General features: G+C 36.3%; 1 protein-coding gene across 1 annotated transcript in view; it reads right to left on the bottom strand.

Moving 5' to 3' along the window:
- The window catches only part of LOC128983048 (uncharacterized), a 331,667-nt gene that overhangs the window by 23,038 nt on the left and 289,709 nt on the right, over positions 1-18,920 (bottom strand). The window contains exon 4 of the mRNA XM_054402183.1: positions 17,428-17,472. Coding sequence (XP_054258158.1) covers positions 17,428-17,472 — 45 coding nt within the window. The remainder of the gene's footprint in view (positions 1-17,427; positions 17,473-18,920) is intronic.

The raw sequence follows: 18,920 nt of genomic DNA on the forward strand, positions 1-18,920 counted from the left end.
CCAAAGTATTGATTATGTCTTGTTATATTGATTATGTCTTGTTGTTGTTGTGTTGATTATTGTCTTTGTTAGATTGATTATGTCTTTTATTTCATTTTGTTTTAGAGATTTGTTTCTTAGTAACAAAATTTAACAAAAGCGGTATTTACAAAATTTCCTGTACAGACTGTAACAAGTATTATATTGGCCAAACTAGTAGAAGCTTCAAATGTAGATTCAAAAAAACATATACAGGCATTTAAATCTAAAAATTCAACAAGTATGAAATCAAACTACGCAGAACACCTAATAAAAACTAATCATAAATATCAAAATATAGAAAATAATTTATCAATAATTGAATTAGAACCAAACAAAGCCAAATTATTCATTAAAGAAGAATTCCACATATATAGAAACCATAAAAAGATCCTGAAAACATTCTTAATACAATGCAAATTCAAAAAGAAAACATAATATATGAAAAAATCTTATATAATAAATCAAAGGAAAACAACACTTAAGCCAACCTATATACTAGACAAAATTCCAAAATCATATGATAATTTACTTATTTATTATTTACATTTCTATTTATTTACTATTTGTTCATAACTGTGATCATGGCCTAAGAGCCGAAACATGTTAGTTTATTCAATAAATTAATAACTTAAAAAAAGGGTACCGGTACTAAATGTTTAATTACTTATTTCATTTATTAATATATATATATATATATATAAGTCTATATATATATATATATATAAATATATATAAATACATATATAAAAATTTGAACGAATAGTGTTTTTGGCCTCTGGGGACATCAAAATGAAAAAGTAAATCGGTCCCGGGTCTAGGTCTTACCGTGCCACCTACGGTAATAGCTACTTTAAAACGTCACTGGCAAGTTTAAAGACGAACTAGATGGTCATATTATGTATGAATATTATGGTTTAAGACCAAAGTTATATTCTTACATTCCTCTAAACTGGTTATATGAAGATAAAAGCAAGATTTAGAGGTAAAGAAAGCTAAAGGAGCTCATTGCGCCACAGTTAAACATATCCTTAAACATCAACATTATTTGAACTATCTTGCAACTGGGCAAGATTACTATGAGAATGTGACAAGAATTAAATCTACAAACCATCACCTTCAAACCTTGACTATGAACGAAAAAGTACTATCTTTTGACGATGACCAGAGGTTTATTCTAGAAGATGGCATGAACACTCTTGCTCTTGGTCATTATAAAATTGATCAAACATAGCCAGGACTGCGAAGCCCTAGGACTCAGGATCAATTGTAAGTGTAGATATAGTCAATGATTGTATATATATGCTGCTAAATAAATGCAAATGTTTTAAACATCTGTCTTTCACTTATTTACCCTTACCATCCTCTTAGTCGTTATAACATTTATCAAACATAAATCTATATTTGCCATTATTCTTTGACCTTTATTTGTCTATTACGAACAATTCATATTTAGTTTTATCCCAACACTGGTAAACCGAGATTTCTAAATTGGTTGAGTGAAAAGTCATTACTTACATGATTTTGATATACATGTTTTAAATTTCAATCATCTTGTTTGAATAATATTAGGTTATTAGATTTACGTTATCACGTAAATGATTGTGTACTTTGCTGTGAGATTGACAAAAGTAAAAACAGTTGATATTTTTATGTCAACCCATTGAGAAAAATTGTATAATATTTGGACTATTTATGTCATCAAATTCAACAACTGACTAAGATTCGACATCATTTGGTGTGATTTCACAGTCAGTAAACGTGTGTAATTTTACTTCGTCACACATTAAATATTTAAATTATTTTTTTTTAATTTTCTTGTTCTAAAGATTTAGATATTAAATATAAGTTTGTAAATTTTAATCATTCCTTTCTTACAATTAAATTATAAATTACAACCGTAACCCTACTTCCAATTGGACCACAAATAACACATCGAATAGTAGACCCAACATCGTTGGTATATTTTCCTTAATATGTATTATTTTAAATCTGTTTTTCTGTTGAATAGCAGACTTTTTATATAGTAAAAATGGTAAGAAACGATAAGAAAACATGTAAAAAGTGCAAAGGTTTATTCTTAAAGCCCTACAGGTGTCGAGGGTTATTAAAAACTCTTAAAATAGCCTTCCAGTCAGTCTCCACGTGCGATCGTATCGTTGTTGTGGGCCTGGAACTAAAATACGGGAAACTTTAGCCAAAAATGTACCTCCAAAAAATAAACTAGACTCTTATTGACATATTCTACATGAATAATCCCGATACCGCTGCTCGGAACAAAGCAGACATGAGATTAGCAGACTTAGCTTGGACTAGAGTTACTGCCAAGGATGCAAATCTTGCTGAAAAAGCAGCAGCTTATGCTGTGATAAATTTGATGAAGGCAAAAGCAAACATGGGAATGGGATTAAAATTTAATAAAAAAGATGGACAACTATTAGCTGTTAGAGGCCGCAAAATACGTGCCTTACTTCAGAAGGTTGTACCTAAAAAACGAGCTAAAAAATCTAACACCAAAAGTAAAAGAGTGCGGAATAGTTAATTTAGACAGTTTATCTGGCACACACTGGACAGCATGTCGTAAAAATAAAGATATTGTAATTCATTTTGACCCATTTGGAATCCAACCTCCAAAAGAAGTAATTAAATATTTTGAGGGACATAAAATCTTCTATAAAACCGATCAAATACAAGATTTAAATAGTTCTATTTGTGGAATTTTATGTTTATTATTTATAAAAAATTTTGCTTATAAAAATGGATTCATTTACTATAACATTTTCGGGTTCAGAGCTTAAGTCAGTGTTGTTTCCTGCTATAGAATTAAATAATGATTATGCAATTGGACTGGTAGATTTTCAAATTAATTAACAAAAAAACAACAAAGGCACCAAATTAACCATTGGCGAAGGTGAGGCTGTTTTCTATTATGACCACAAAGCTCCAATTAAAATATAAATTTCTGAAGGTACATATAAGGTGGTTGAACTTGCAAAGGAAATTCAAAAGCAAATCCCAGACTTTTCACTCACAGCTAATAACAAAACTATGAAAGTGACATTCTAGCCATGTTTTTGATTTTACAAAACCTTTGGGATTTAAAAGTGTTTCTACTCCTCCTGGTGTTCTGTTTGAATCTACAAATAAAATAAACATTAATAATTTAAAATGTGATTAGAGTAAAATGTAATATTGCAAATGGGTCTTATTTAAATGGCAACAAATCACACAGCATACGCAGCTTTTATCCAGAAGCTCCTCCTGGCTACAAAATTATTGAAGTTCCAAGAAATATTATATATTTTCCTGTAAATAAGAGAAGTTTAGATGTTGTCAGCATTACATTTGCCGATGAATACGACAAAGCAATTGACTTGCTTTGAGGCGGAGAGGCCTCAAATGGAAATTCTCCGAATGATCCCATATAGATTACCAAGAGTACAACAAGCCGCCCCACACAAATTAGATTTTGGTCTTTTAGTATCAGACTATTCAGGAAATTATCTCAGTAGAAGTAGTATGCAGACACCACATATTATGGTGTTAGACGAGAAGCAAATAATTTTTTTATTGTAAGTAATGAAGGTGAAATTGTCAGTGATGATGTTACAGTTGCAAATAAAACCTACAAGAGAACAAAATGTTTGTGGCAATTGCTTACTTTAAAAGAGCCTGAGGATTATACTCAGGATGATTTGCAAAACTATAAAGAGATTTTGGAATCTACAAATGGACATTTAAGGAGTTACAAAGATGGTGCACCAATGCCAAGTAATACACATACTAAATCTGTATACATAAAAGGCAAAGCCCTCACTGACACACTCACTCATCACTAATTCTCCCACTTCCCACTTACCTAAGAGGCTGAAATTCATTACACCGACTCTTTGGGCATTAAATAGGAAAACTAAGTAGTTTTTATTCTGATCGGGCTATTGGGCTCCACCCCAGTGGCTCTGGAGGTTTACATGTTAACCTTATGATTTTTCATATTTAAAAGGAATTAATGAATCTTAACAGCTGTATCAATTAAACAAGTTGGTTTTGTTCTATGATGTTGCGTAACAAACGAACTTCAACCGGGACGTGATTGAGCCATGCGAACGAGCTCATCTTTAAAATGAAGAAGTTAAATGGGGCAAAGCCCGTGGGTACAGCTAGTATCTTAATATAATTTAGCCTCTTTTAAAGTCTTTGAAGGTGAAGGTTTGAGACAAGTGACTGGTAATAAAATAAACTATACTTCTTGGGATGACCCTAATGAGCTTGTATATAGGTTAATACTTCTTTGGCTAAGTCACCAAACCGGGAACTTAGGAGTGGATAATTGAATAGATTCCATTATCTGAGATAAAGTGGAATTATTTATTAAATAAAAATACGAGGCATGTTTTTTAAGTAAGTACCGTTTTTTAAATTTCTCCGTTCCAGCGCTGCGATTGGCATTTTGGACATTTGCGCTGTATTTGTTAGGGTTATTAAACAACGCGCAATGGTGTGGATATGGAACATTTTATTGTCTATTAGAGTTATTACACAACAGCACACACATGAAGTAACGAGGACATTACATAACCTCACAACCGACTCCGGACATAGGAAGAATAATACTTTCATTCTTAGAAGAAGAAGAAGTCATATAGGCCTAAGTTACATTGACACTTGATAGCCTAAAGATTGGGGCATGTATGTACTATATGACAAGAATATAAATTTATCCTCTCTAACACCACCCCTTAAATTTATATTCAGCAAAATAAACATAACACAATATGTAAAACACACAGAAAAAATTACTAGGCCCCTAAACATATTTCTTTTTTTTAGGTCTATGCATTTTAGAAAACAATATATGTTAGGCCCTAAACTAACTATGCCTAACAATTCCAAAATGTTGTACACAACTCTCATGTTTAACTTTTGTTAGGGGCTTGGTCAGAACATCTGCTAACATTTCTTCAGAAGGTAGATACTTAATACAAACAACCCCTGATTCAACATGTTGTCTCAAAAAATGATACCTAATATCTATGTGCTTTGATCTAGCATTAGTTACAAAATTCTTTGTCAACTGAATAGCACCTTTGTTGTCACAATATACATCAAATGGGTTCAGAGAATTTTTTTGATCAATTTCTGAGATTAACTGTCTTAACCATAACAATTCTTGAACTGTAAATGACAATGCCATATACTCTGCCTCACAAGTGGACAATGCTACTGTTCTCTGTTTTTTGCTGAACCAAGATATTAAACTACCAGAACATTTTAACAAACAACCTGTAACAGAATATCTTTCATTTATTTTGTTTCCCCAATCTGCATCACAATAGGCTATTACATTTTTATTCCCTTCCCTTGAAAATTCCAATTTAAAATTAACAGACCCTTTTAAGTACCTAAAAATTCTTTTAACTGCTAACCAGTGTACCTTACTGTAAGAGTTATTGAATCTACTTAATAAGTTGGTAGCAAAAGAAATGTCTGGTCTTGTATTTGTGACAAATACAGTAAACTACCGATAGCTTCTTGGTATGGAACACTCACCATGTCCGTCTCTTCGTCACTTACTGTCGTGAAGTCCAAGCCTGGATCAAGTGGAGTAGTTACTGGCTTCGCTTCGCTCATACCGAATCTCTGTAGCACTTTCTTGGTGTAGTCTTCTTGAGAGATCCAAATTTTTCCAGCTTCTCTATTTCGAGTGATGGTCATGCCGAGACAATGGTTGACAGGTCCAAGGTCTTTCATATCGAAGTGAGTCTTGAGAGTACTCTTCGTCTTTTCCATGGATTTCTTGTTGTTCGAGAAGAACAGCATGTCGTCGACATATAGAGCAATTACTTGTAGATTATTTCCTTTTCTTGAATAGTAAACACACGGGTCAGCTTGAGATCTGGTAAAGTTCAATCCAGATAGCACTTCGTCTATTTTTCTGTTCCAATTTCTTCCAGCTTGCTTCAATCCGTAGACGGCTTTCTTCAATTTCCAAACGTTTCCATCCTTTGAAGTAGCGATCTCTTTGGGTGGTATGACATAGACGTCTTCATGAAGGTCTCCGTACAAGTACGCTGTTGTCACATCCATGTGATCTATCTCCAAATCTTCTTTGGCTGCCAAGGATATGAGGTATCGTATGGATGAATATTTCACGACAGGTGAGAACGTTTCTTTGTAATTTATCCCTTTTATCTGGCTACATCCTTTGATTACCAATCTCGCCTTGAGAGTTTCTTCTTGGTTTTCACATGCGGGCTTAATTTTTAGTACCCATTTAGTTTTCAATGGTTTTACACCTATAGGTAGGCTAGTTTCTTCAAAGGTTTTGTTTTTTATCAAGGAGTGTATTTCTTTGTCAATACTTTGTTGCCACTGTTTTGATCTTTCACCACTTAGGGCTTCTTCTATGGTGATTTCTGTATCATCATTCTTTTCACTGTAGTATATTACATGATCAGGCCAAGTTTTCGGTTTCTTCTGTCTAGCAGATCGTCGTGGTGCTTCACTTGGTACGTCTTCATTTTCAAAACCATGAAAATCTTCATCCTCAGTATCCTCATCTTCATTTGGGAGATTATCTTCTGCATGATGTTCGTTCTCTTCAGGTCCATCTTCACTTGACTCGATTTGTGCTGAAAGGTTTACGTTGTTCTCCTGAACTTGCTTATTTAACTTTTGACTGGTCTCAGGATCCTCTTCTTTTTGGTTTTCCAAAAATATTACATCCCTAGAGATTGTAATCTTGTTCGTCTTAGGGTCGAGAAGTCGATATCCCTTTGTTGATGCACAGTAGCCTACAAAAATAAATTTTTGTGACTTTGGGTCCCATTTCTTTCTTTGCGTTTTTGGTATCTGTACCATGGCTTTGCATCCAAATACTCTCAGGTGAGCTAGACTGGGCTTTCTCCCATGCCATATCTCATAAGGTGTTCTATCTCCAAGGATTACTGAAGGCGAGCGGTTTGTTAAGTACACAGCTGAAGAAATAGCCTCAGCCCAATATATTTTAGGCAGGTTTGCATCAAACAACATTGTTCGAGCTTTTTCAACTAATGTTCTATTGGCTCGCTCCGCGACTCCATTTTGTTGAGGGGAGTAGGGAGTCGTAAGTTTGTGAACAATTCCTTCAGAAGAAAGATAGTTCTTCATTTCTTCATTGGCGTATTCGCCACCATTATCTGATCTGATTTTCTTTATTTTCGCTCCTGTTTGTTTCTCGACCATGGCTTTGAAACTTTTTAAGATTTTTGTCACCTCAGATTTTTCTTTGAGAAAATACACATACATGAGTCTTGAGAAGTCATCAATGAATGTCAAGAAGTATCTTCGTCCGCCGACAGATGCAGTTTCCATAGGTCCACAGAGATCTGTATGTACAAGGTCTAGAATATTTTCAGAGTACATTTTGCTCCGTTTGAAAGGTAAACGTGTCTGTTTTCCCATTATGCAAAGCTCGCATGGATCTTCCACTACAATATTGTCGTCTAAGCCTGTGGATATTTTAGACAGCTTTAACATACCTTTCCTGTTCAGATGGCCTAATCTACGATGCCATAAAATACCTTTATTCTCAGAATAAAAACAGTTTTTTTATTTCTGTTGTATTCATACAATAAATTCCATTTTTTAGATGAGCTGTTGCAACTAAATCACCTGTCTCATTATTATGAACATGACCCCCACTTTTGTCAAAGGTTACAGTGTGTCCCTTCTTAACTATCTTACTCACTGATAGTAGGTTAACTGCCGAACTTGGTATGTGAAAATCATCATTGGCTTCTACTTCTACAACTTCACTACCATTATATAGCTCAAGATATACAGTGCCAGAACAATCTGCAACTAGATCTGAACCATCTGCTGAAACTATTGTACAGCTATTTGGTTTTAGATTGCTAAGCTTATTTACATCGTTTGTAATGTGCGTGGACGCACATGAATCCAAGTACCATAAACCTTCATTATGGGTACGCCGATGACTGTCTACCGCCAGAAAAGCATTTTTCTTACTTGTATCATGGCTATTTTCATGTTTGTACTCATTAGGCCTACTTTTATTGGGCCTATCTGAAAATCTAGATTCATTAGGTCTAAACCTACTGTTTTGGTTAGGCCTATTAGATTTATTGTTACTGCCATTTTAATGAGGACAATTCTTAGCTAGATGGTTAGGCTTATTGCACCTAAAACATTTGAGCGGTGTTGACTTATTGGACCTAAACTGTCTATTGGCATAAAGAGCAGATTCGCCGGTCCAGTCCTCGGATTTCACATCCTGAAGGAGTTTTACTTTGATAGAATCACCAGTGATAGGTGTTCCCGAATTTCCTAATGCCATGATCATCGGTTTGTAGTGATCAGGCAAACCTGCGAGTAGCAAGGTACCAATCCACTCCTCACTAACATTAAATTTCATTTCATTTAACTTAAAAGCTGTTTGTTATGATTCTATCACAATAATCATCAATAGACTTACATTTTTCAAGCGTGGTTGTGACTAAGGTTTTTAGTAGGCCAACTTTCCTTGTTAAGCCAGAATCCTCAAAGGCCTTTTCCAGGGCGTTCCAAGCTTCTGCAGCCGTTCTCGTGTCTCTGATGTGAGAATAATTAATCTTATCCACAAATAAAACTATTCTTGAATGGGCTTTCTTGTCTTTTTTCTTCCAGTTATCACTGATGGGGTCCGGTGGGGTTTCCTCTATGACATCCCAAAGGTCATCATGTACGAGATAGGCCTTCATAGCAAATTTCCAAGTTGAGAAGTTTTCCCTCCCCTGTAGTTTTTCAACAATAGGTAGACCTGAAGAAGCACTCATTTTTTGTCGGTACTGTCTTCAAAACTATGAACAAAAGTCTCACGTAGTCGCACACGGCACAACCTATGTGTAGGTTAGGATCAATCATTACTCGCGAACCCGTGAACAAACCGAAATCGCAATGTTCCAGTTATTAACATCCATATCCACAAACGGCCTCTGGGCCCATAACCACTGTTAGGGTTATTAAACAACGCGCAATGGTGTGGATATGGAACATTTTATTGTCTATTAGAGTTATTACACAACAGCACACACATGAAGTAACGAGGACATTACATAACCTCACAACCGACTCCGGACATAGGAAGAATAATACTTTCATTCTTAGAAGAAGAAGTCATATAGGCCTAAGTTACATTGACACTTGATAGCCTAAAGATTGGGGCATGTATGTACTATATGACAAGAATATAAATTTATCCTCTCTAACAGTATTTGTGCATCTATTGGCAAGCCCTAGCCGGAAATTCGACAACAATCGGCCGTGTTTACATTCTGTTTCGAGCAATCAAAATGGTGCCGCCAATTGAGACTGCCGCCGACTGTGAAGTGCGCGCTGTTATTCGATTTTTAAGTGCTAAATGTGTGAAAGCCGTTTACATTTATCGACAGATTAGTGAAGTGTTTGGTGAGAACATTATGAGTGACGGAATGGTACGCAAGTGGGTAAGGGCATTTAATGACGGCCCCCCCAAAGTCCATCATGAGCAACGCACTGGGTGGCGTCCCTGTCCTCAGTACCCAGTGCGTTGCTCATCATGAACGTAGGTGGGGCCGTCTTTAGATGGCCTTACCCATTTGCGTACTATTCCGTCACTCATAATGTTCTCGACATACACCTCACTAATCTGTCGATAAATTTCACTCGTATGTTTATAGATAAATTTGATCATTTATATAATCCATATAGTAAACCAGCAGAACCAAGGGCGGCTAATGAACTATTAAAATTTAAAAGACCATAGTTGGAATGGATTAAACTGTAAAATTAGAAGGTAGTGTTAAAGATGGAGAGTTTGTTGATGATTTGTCAACTTTGGGGCAGACATTATCTAGAAAAGGTCCATATTTTAATCCATATTTTCTAGTCCCTGAGCTGGTTCTATAACTAAATTAAAATTTTACCTTCGTCAGCCAGCTCCTGATTTGTTATCAACTTGTTACGGCCGTTTCAGCATCACTGTGCCATCGTCGTACTGTTCATCCAAAAGGCGTCGTTAAAACACAAAACATGTTTACACGAATTACACAGATATTTGTCAAAACGGGGTTTTAAAAAACAGGCCTGTTGAGGATAGTACATTCCCGCACTCGAGGAAGTAGCTGACTGGAGTCATCCTTGCATTGTCGTGTCGGTTGCGGTGATATCAGCTGTACTCTCTCCACTGATTTAAAATACTATTGAATATGAAGTGTGATTTGAATTGTAATTTATCGTTTAAAATTAGTTCAATTCAATAAATTTGTATGTGGGCTTTGTAGATCTCAAATTCTTCCAGGGTACCTAATTTGCTGCCTTTTGTACAGGTGTGAAGGATTTCTAAGCCAGTGTCAAGATTATTTAAGTCGTGATTTTCATCTATCAGGTGTTGAGCAAAAGTTGAATTTTGTTTGTAATTCAACTAAAATTTCTTCCAGGGTACCTAATTTGCTGCCTTTTGTACAGGTGTGAAGGATTTCCAAGCCAGTGTCAAGATTATTTAAGTCGTGATTTTCATCTATCAGGTGTTGAGCAAAAGTTGAATTTTGTTTGTAATTTTTCGGGTTCGGATGATGCATATTTCTTATCTTGCGGCATTTCATGACCATTTTTATTTATATTTTTATTCCTTTGTTTGCTAATTATTCTGTCAACCATGTTTGTTTCATACCCATTAGCTATTGCTATGTTCCTAATGATATTGAGCTATTTTTGATAATTAGTGACCGACATTGGAATGTTTAGCAGCCTATATACCATGCTGTTATATGCTGCAAACTTCTGTGAGGGTGGATGGTAAGAGGTGTTATGAATGGTTTGGCTTGAAGGCTTCCTGTAAATGCTGAAATCTAATCTGCTATCTACTTTCTCTATGGTCAAATCCAAAAAATTAATCTTATTTTATTCTTCCACTTCAATTGTAAATTTTAAATTAGGTGATATGGTGTTGACATAAGAGTGTAATAAATCCAGTTGTCTGTTATTTCCATTGAACAACAGAATATTATCATATACGTATCTGTGGTACTGTATTATCTTTTGCTTTTGTTTGTTACAGTTTGAAAGCATGAATTTGTTTTCTATATAATTTAAGTAAATATCCGCAAGAATACCTGACAATGGAGAACCCATTGCTAGGCCATCAAAATGCGAGTAGTATTTTTCATTAAATATGAAATAAATAGTTCTGCTTCAAAACCTCTTTTAATAAAATTAACAACTCATCAATGGCTTCAGGTGTGAGTTCGTGGTTAGGTTACTTTTAACTATATCTAGAGTTTGATCGACTGGTACATTAGTAAATACCCCCGCCGAAGCTAACCTGCATACTAAGCGAATTTCCATTTGTCTTGAACATCCATTGGATTTACACTAAAAATCCTCCTTAAAAATATCACATTTATTCCCTATTAAAATAGAATTAGTTTAACGAGTACTTAGGTTTGCTGCAACAGGGAGGGTAAAGAGTGTTTTTTGTTGTAAAATGTTAATAGTTTAGTAATAAATTAATGTATTTTCCAAATTTTATCAAAATATGTTCGTAAACTAGCAAATTACAACAGTTGACTTATTCTTCATAAGAATAACATTGGGAATTTCAAATTTACATTTTTTTAATTTTCCCTGTAACCGTTAGGCGCATAATAACGCTTCAATATACTAAATGATTTGTATTTTAAGGTCTACAAAATGGTTTGGTGGGAAAAAACCTATTTCTACCCCATAAAACCCCCATAAACCCCCGTTCTCATAGTCCGATCATGCTGGTTCGCGAACTCGTTCGAATAAATGTAGGTTTACACGTTTATACCAAATTTCATCAAAATCGGATCATTTTTGCTCGAGTTATCGTGCTAACGGACATACGTATTAGTAATAGAAATAAATAATTAAACATATAGTACCCTTTAGTTATTAATTTATTATATATAAATATATTAACATATAAATATCTATATATATACTAGGTGGCGTTCGCAGAGGCATCCACAAAATTGAGCGGAGTCATCAAGGGTTCATAATATATATTGTTTTTGTGATACTGCAGTAAAAACAGTCGTTTTTAATGCATGCGTTGCGGGTCTAAAGTAGCATTTTTACTCTTTAGGGAGTACAAATCGTTTTTAGCCTCTATTGAATAAAAAAACAGCTGTTGTCAACTCAGTTGTAAATTTCTATTGTAAACGATTGCATATATCGAAAATATGTATCGATTTATGCTTCATAACCATTTTAACCTACAGTCTACAGTCTCTTCGCATAGCATTTTAGCATTGCAGATACATTAATCAATTCCAACACTCAACACTGCTCACCTTTAATACTTCCTTCACCACCCCCTACGTCGTGGACATGTTTCCCTCTCTTCCCGTACCATTTTAGGATTGCAGATACATTAATGCAATAGCCAAAGACAGTTCCCACACTCTGCACTGCAAGTCTTACTCCTTCCTTCACCACTTCCTACGTCGTGGGGCCTGTTTCCTTCCCTTCTCATAGCATTTTAGGATTGAAGATACATTAATCTAACTGCCACAGACGTTTCTCACACTATGCTCATATTTTACTACTTCCTAAGCCACTTCCTACATCGTGGACCTATTTTCATCAATTTCCATAGCATTTTAGTATTTTAGATACGTTAATCTAATTTCCCCAAACATTCCCCACACTCCGTACTGCTAGCCTTTACTACTTCTTTCGCCATTTTCTATGTCGTGCGCATGCTTCCATCCCTTCTCATAGCATTTCAGCCCTGCAGTTACATTAATCTAACTGCTACAAACGGTTTCCAGTTCCCCCACACTCCACACTGCTCACCTTACTACTTCCTTCAACTCTTCTTACGTCGTGGACCTGTTTCCCTCTCTTCCCATAGAATTTTAAGATTGTAAATGCCTTAATCTAATCGACATAAACAGTTCCCACACTCCGGACAGCTCACCTTGACTACTTCCTTCACCACTTCCTACGTCTCGGACTTGTTTCCCCCCCTTATAGCATTTAAGGATTGCAGATCCCATAATCTAATCGTCATAAACAGTTCCCACACTCCGAACTGCTCGAATTTACTACTTCCTTCACCACTTCCTACGTCACAGACCTGTTTCCCTCCCTCCCATAGCATTTTAGGATTGTAGATAACTTAATCTAATCGTCATAAACAGTTTCCACACTCCGGACGGCTCGCCTTGACTACTTCCTTCACCACTTCCTACGTCGCGGACCTGTTTTCCTCACTTCTCATAGCATTTTAGGATTGCAGATACTTTAATCTAATCGTCACAAACAGTTTCCACATTCCGGAATGCTCGCCTTTACTACTTCCTTCACCACTTTCTACGTCACGAACCTGTTTACCTCCCTTCCCTTAGCATTATTGGATTGCAAATAACTTAATCTAATCGTCATAAACAGTTCCCACACTCCGGACAGCTCGCCTGGACTACTCCTTTACTACTTCCTACATCGCGGACCTGTTTTCGTCCCTTCCCATAGCATTTTAGGATTGTAAATATCTCAATCTAATCGTCATAAACAGTTTCCACACTCCAGACAGCTCGCCTTGACTTCTTTCTTCACCACTTCCTACGTCGCGGACCTGTTTTCTTCCCTTCTCATAGCATTTTAGGATTACAGATACCTTAATCTAATCCTCAAAAACATTTCCCACAGTCCGGACTGCTTGCCTTTACTACTTCCTTTACCACTTCCTACGTCACGTACCTCAAGCTAGTGTCGTACCTCTTACTCCAACCACCAGTCTTGTTGGAGTGGCTGTTTTTGTCAAAGACGGTTTAAATGCCAGACAATTGTATGTATCTCCGGGTGAGTACTTGGCTAAACTAGAGTTTATGTTTTTAGAAATTGGTTTGTCTGGATCGAATGCTCTTCTCTGGTGGCATGTTACCGCCCCTCAGTGGTGGGGCACAATCAGGGGAGGATTCTATACAGAGGAGTTGTTAAAGACCAAGTATAAAGACATGCATTTGGTAGAGAAGATGATTAGGAGAAACGGTGATATGTTGTATGTCAAACGGCTTGGGCTCCCAAGTAGCCAGAACTCATGGATTTCCACAAAGGATGTCCAGGGGAGTGCCATTTCATCGCTTTACCAATGAGGGTGAGAAGCCCGACCATGGGTCAGGAGCGAGAAGCATGGGTCGGGAGTGGTAGCACGCCCGAGTTCGCGTGCAAACCTTGCACTGTCAAGTCGATGATTTTGGAAATATACATGGGAATGGACGTGGTTTTGGAATGTTAATGGAGTTGGACAATAGTACTGAACATTTGTATGGGCTTGTATAGACCGAGAGCAGGGTCTATACAAAATGGCAAAAAAATGCTCACCATGTTTTTTTATGGGGAAAACATCCCAAGTGGCGTATCTTTGCTATATTTCCCAGTAGTTTCAAAACAAACGATTTGTTATTGTTTTTACTTTTCTTCTTTTACTCATTAACTTAGCAATTGATGCAGTGAAATTGATTAATGATAGTTAGTTATATGGACGGTTCATGTAATGATGTCAGGATACCAAAATTGTGTACATACTGTGACTTTTATTGGATTCGTTTTATTTTAGGTATTTTTTTTTATTTTGACTTACTGTAAATTTGGTATAGTATGAGTAATTGCATTGTGGTGGCAATAATTATAAAAGACGCAGGTGATAGAAGGGAATAGGGGGGGGGGCAGTAACCTCAGGGTCTGTTTACTTTGGAGCTGCGCTTTAAATCTCTCTTAGGTCCCAACCAGCGATAGTAGCTGTGACAATGCTTCAGTCCTTTTTCTCAGCTAGTGTCGTTGGTCGTGCAAAGATGGATATTGAAAGTCTAGTGGCGGAAATATTTACGAAATCGGAAAAAAAACCATCACAACAGGTTTGTTGTGATAGAGGTTCGTTTTTTTCACCTAGAGAGAAAAAAATAGTAAACCATGTTTACAAGAAGAACAGAAAGGAATGTTTTATTTGTACAATATGAATCATTTTAAAATCATCAGCTGTTCCAATTAATTCTAAAAAGGCTAAAGAAAAAATATTAGATGAAAGAACTTAACAAATAAGACCATATCAATATTCAAAACCCATTATAAAATGTGGTTTTTGAAAAATTATAACAAAATGATTGGTTGATCCTTGAATTGTAAAAGCCAATAACGTCTAAGGTCTATTACTTTCTCCCTCTATACAAAGTAGGGCCTATATGGAAAAAAAAGAAAAAACTAAATTTTCTTCTTCAGAGTCACTTATCTTCAACCGGAACCGCCGGAGGTTGAGGTTCGGAACACACTTGTCCCGGCAAAAACTATGTTGCTGGAGGCGGCAACAATAAACAGACTGCAATCAACTCTGAATCAGTTTAATCTTAGAAATGGCACTGTCAAGACCTCAAAAATTGGCCGTTCTGTGTTTGATCCACCACAGAAGGAAGAGAAAACACCACCGAAATATTTGGGTTCATCCGATTCTGGAGAACAGACACCTCAATGGGGCATTTTATACTTTATTTTTACAGTTGAGGAATAATGAAAATAAGGTTTTTAATTATTTTCGAATGTCTGTCCCCTCATTCGACGAGCAATTATTGAAGATTAGAGTGCAAATACAAGGACAAGACACGTACATGAGAGACTGTATTTATCCACAAGAGATGCAGCACAAATTTGTCTCCAGCTGTCCCTCGTTTTGTTTTTGTCAAGTTCTGGTTTCTCATAAATCAAACCAAAAAGTAAATCCATATCAACATCGACCATGATGATATAGAACTAAACAGACTAAAAATAATAAATAAATTAACTAATTAGCAAAATAAAACTAAATACACCAATTGGACACTGCGCTTAAGTGAAAAACAACCACCACCCTTGAGGGTTGAACCACGACTGAGGAGTGGGGGCAGTCGCAGTTCCGGCTGTTTCGCCGGTATGTGTGTTCATCTCCATAAGGAACAATGCCCCACTACCCACTGGGCCGGCGAAACCGCCGATCCGGCGGTCCGGCGAAGTAGAGAATATCCGGTGGTTTCGCCGGAGCATTTTTCCGCCAGTCCGGTGGTTTCGCCGAACCAGAGAATTGTGGCCTTCCCCATGCCTTCCTGTGTATCTCAACTTGCTCCGGCGCCAAGTGTTCCCTTACCTTCAGTTGCGACAGAGGTGGTACGGTACCTAAGTTATAGTATGCGATGGAAGGTGGTATCGTTGGCAATACACTTCCCAATTGACTATACTCTCTCTACTGTAGGTGTATAATCAATGTATATTGTATAATGTGTGATGTATAATATTCAACCTACTTATAATCAATGTGCGAATCGGCCACAAATCTCACATCAAGGCTTTTTACATCGACACAATTGCGGTTTCATTATAAAATTATCGAATTTAAAATGTATATCGTATAGGCCTATAATGGGATGAAAACAAATTTGGTCAAGGGACAACTGCAAGAAAATGTATATTTATCCGTATAAACTAGCTGTTCTGAAATATACACAGTTTTAACTGACTACTCGATTCCCGTACGAAGGACGGGCTAATACCTCGTTAATATTATAACAAATCTTGATAGTTAAAACTATCTTATAAAAGTTAGGCTTTCAATGATTACATTCAAATTAATCTTACATTATTTAGTTCTACAGAGCCTTGGTTGACACAACATCGGTTAAAGAATAGTTTTTTATTTCCTTAATCAATGGCATAGTAAAAAAAAAAAAAAAAAAAAAAAAAAACTATATCAAAGTTTTAGATTAAATGGACCTACAACATAGCTGTGAAATAGTATGTTTCATCCCTAGTTCCAGTGACTCCAGTGTGTTTTTTCGACCGGAGCTCAAGTTTTATGATCGAGGCAAAGCCGACGTTGGAAAATGAACGAAGGTTGAAAAGACACTTTTTGCCCGTGTGATAAACTATATTTTTTGTCACATTGCTTCATTGAACAAACTAGGTAACAAATCTGAAATCGTTTTCATTCAACAATAACTTCTCAAAACTACTTCTAGCTCGTTTTCATTTTAATTTGCTAACGGAAACAAGCAGCTATCTGTTTAGTAAGTGACTCAATTGTTTGGTCTATTACGACTGTGTTAGCATACTGTATACTATCAATATGTCGAACTATTTACAACAAGGCAACGATTAACTACAATCGAATAAAAAATCAATACATACTTTCGATAAATGCAATTGTAAACACAATAGAAATTTACAACTGAGTTGACATCAGCAGATCTTCGCTCCCTAACGGTTAATGCGTTTTACTCCCTAGAGAGTAAAAATGCTACTTTAGACTCGCAACGCATGTATTAAAACGGCAGTTTTTTCTGCAGTACACCGAAAAGAATATATTATATTGTACTTACAAAAAAAAAAAAATTAACTTACTTTTATGCCTGAGTAGATAGCCTCCCTTCACCGGCCTTGCCATTTCTGAAACATAAAAAAACATGTTATATAACCCGTTAAAGAAAAATTAGCTGCCAAAATATCAGATTGAATAGATTCCTTGTAAAATAACGCAAGCTTTGCAATGCCTATCCTAATATACTGAGTAAAATGTTTTACATAATACTACACAGAAACAGTCCCACTCTACACAATAATTGAATTGCCAAATAATTTTCAAACCCTCTTATAGTACCTATTAAAAATGTAAATGATAAAATGCAAATAACCACTCGCTGGTTAACAAGTCATCACGGTATTCGTTGGAATGAAGGTTCTGTACCATACAATCAAGGTTTAATTACAGCTCTTTGCATTTCTTTTAAAATTATTTAAACCAAAGGCAGATTTTTGCGAGGGTTTCATCCTAACGTACGGAAAATCACTGGCCCGTCTGTTTACAATTTCTACCTTAAAGGAGTAAGCTGTGTGAGGGTGACCATAAAATGTGTGCTTTCAGTGCAGCCTACACTCTACAGTACTACTTAAACCTGTCCCTCCATGAAAGCGGCCAGTATGAGCTTGGAGATGGAGAACGCCTGCTCACTGTTGTCTCAAGAGAGCAAAGAGCCTCACGGGGTTCAAACAGACAAATTTGTCATGAGATTTACTAGATCTTAGATTGGGAAATTTTTTCGTCCCATTATGATTTTTCCATTGATATGCTCAGAATATACTTTCACAGAGTGAACTGGGCTCCATTTTTAAAGCACCAGAAATTCCCGAATACTTTCTTCGGGAAATGGCTGTAAACTTTGACGGGTGCTGGGGTATTGCGTTTAAATATCAAAAGTTGTCGGAATCTTTTATCCAAGACTTTGCAAGTAAAGTAGATTGGTAGTAATTTTATATTAAGATGTAAGTAGTAATTTTGTATATGATCATTTGATGTACATGGATAGAGATGTTCGTTATTAAAAACCGGATTATGGTTCGAGGCGTTTCCTTGTGTGTGAGCGCGCGCGCGCGCGCGCGTGTGTGTGTGTCCGTTAGCACTACTAGGTGGCGTTCGCAGAGGCATCCACAAAATTGAGCGGAGTCATCAAGGGTTTATATTGTATTGTTTTGGTCAAACCGCAGTAATAACAGTCGTTTTTAATGCATGCGTTGCGGGTCTAAAGTATCATTTTTACTCTTTAGGAAGTCAAAATAGTTTTAAGCCTCTATGGAGTAAAAATCAGCTGTTGTCAACTCAGTTGTAAATTTATATTGTAAGCAATTGCATGTATCGAAATATGTATCGATTCGTGCTACAGTCTCGTCCCATGGCGTTTTAGCATTGTAGATACATTAATCCATTCCCACACTCAACACGCTCACCTTTACTACTTCCTTCACCACCCCCTACGTCGTGGACCTGTTTCCCTCTCATCCCATAGCATTTTAGGATTGCAGATACATTAATGTAATTGCCAAAGACAGTTCCCACACTC

The sequence above is a fragment of the Macrosteles quadrilineatus genome, unplaced genomic scaffold, assembly GCF_028750875.1.
Source record: "Macrosteles quadrilineatus isolate MER2022 unplaced genomic scaffold, UCM_ALF_1.0 Scaffold_1__1_contigs__length_201487025, whole genome shotgun sequence".
Lineage (NCBI taxonomy): Eukaryota > Metazoa > Arthropoda > Insecta > Hemiptera > Cicadellidae > Macrosteles > Macrosteles quadrilineatus.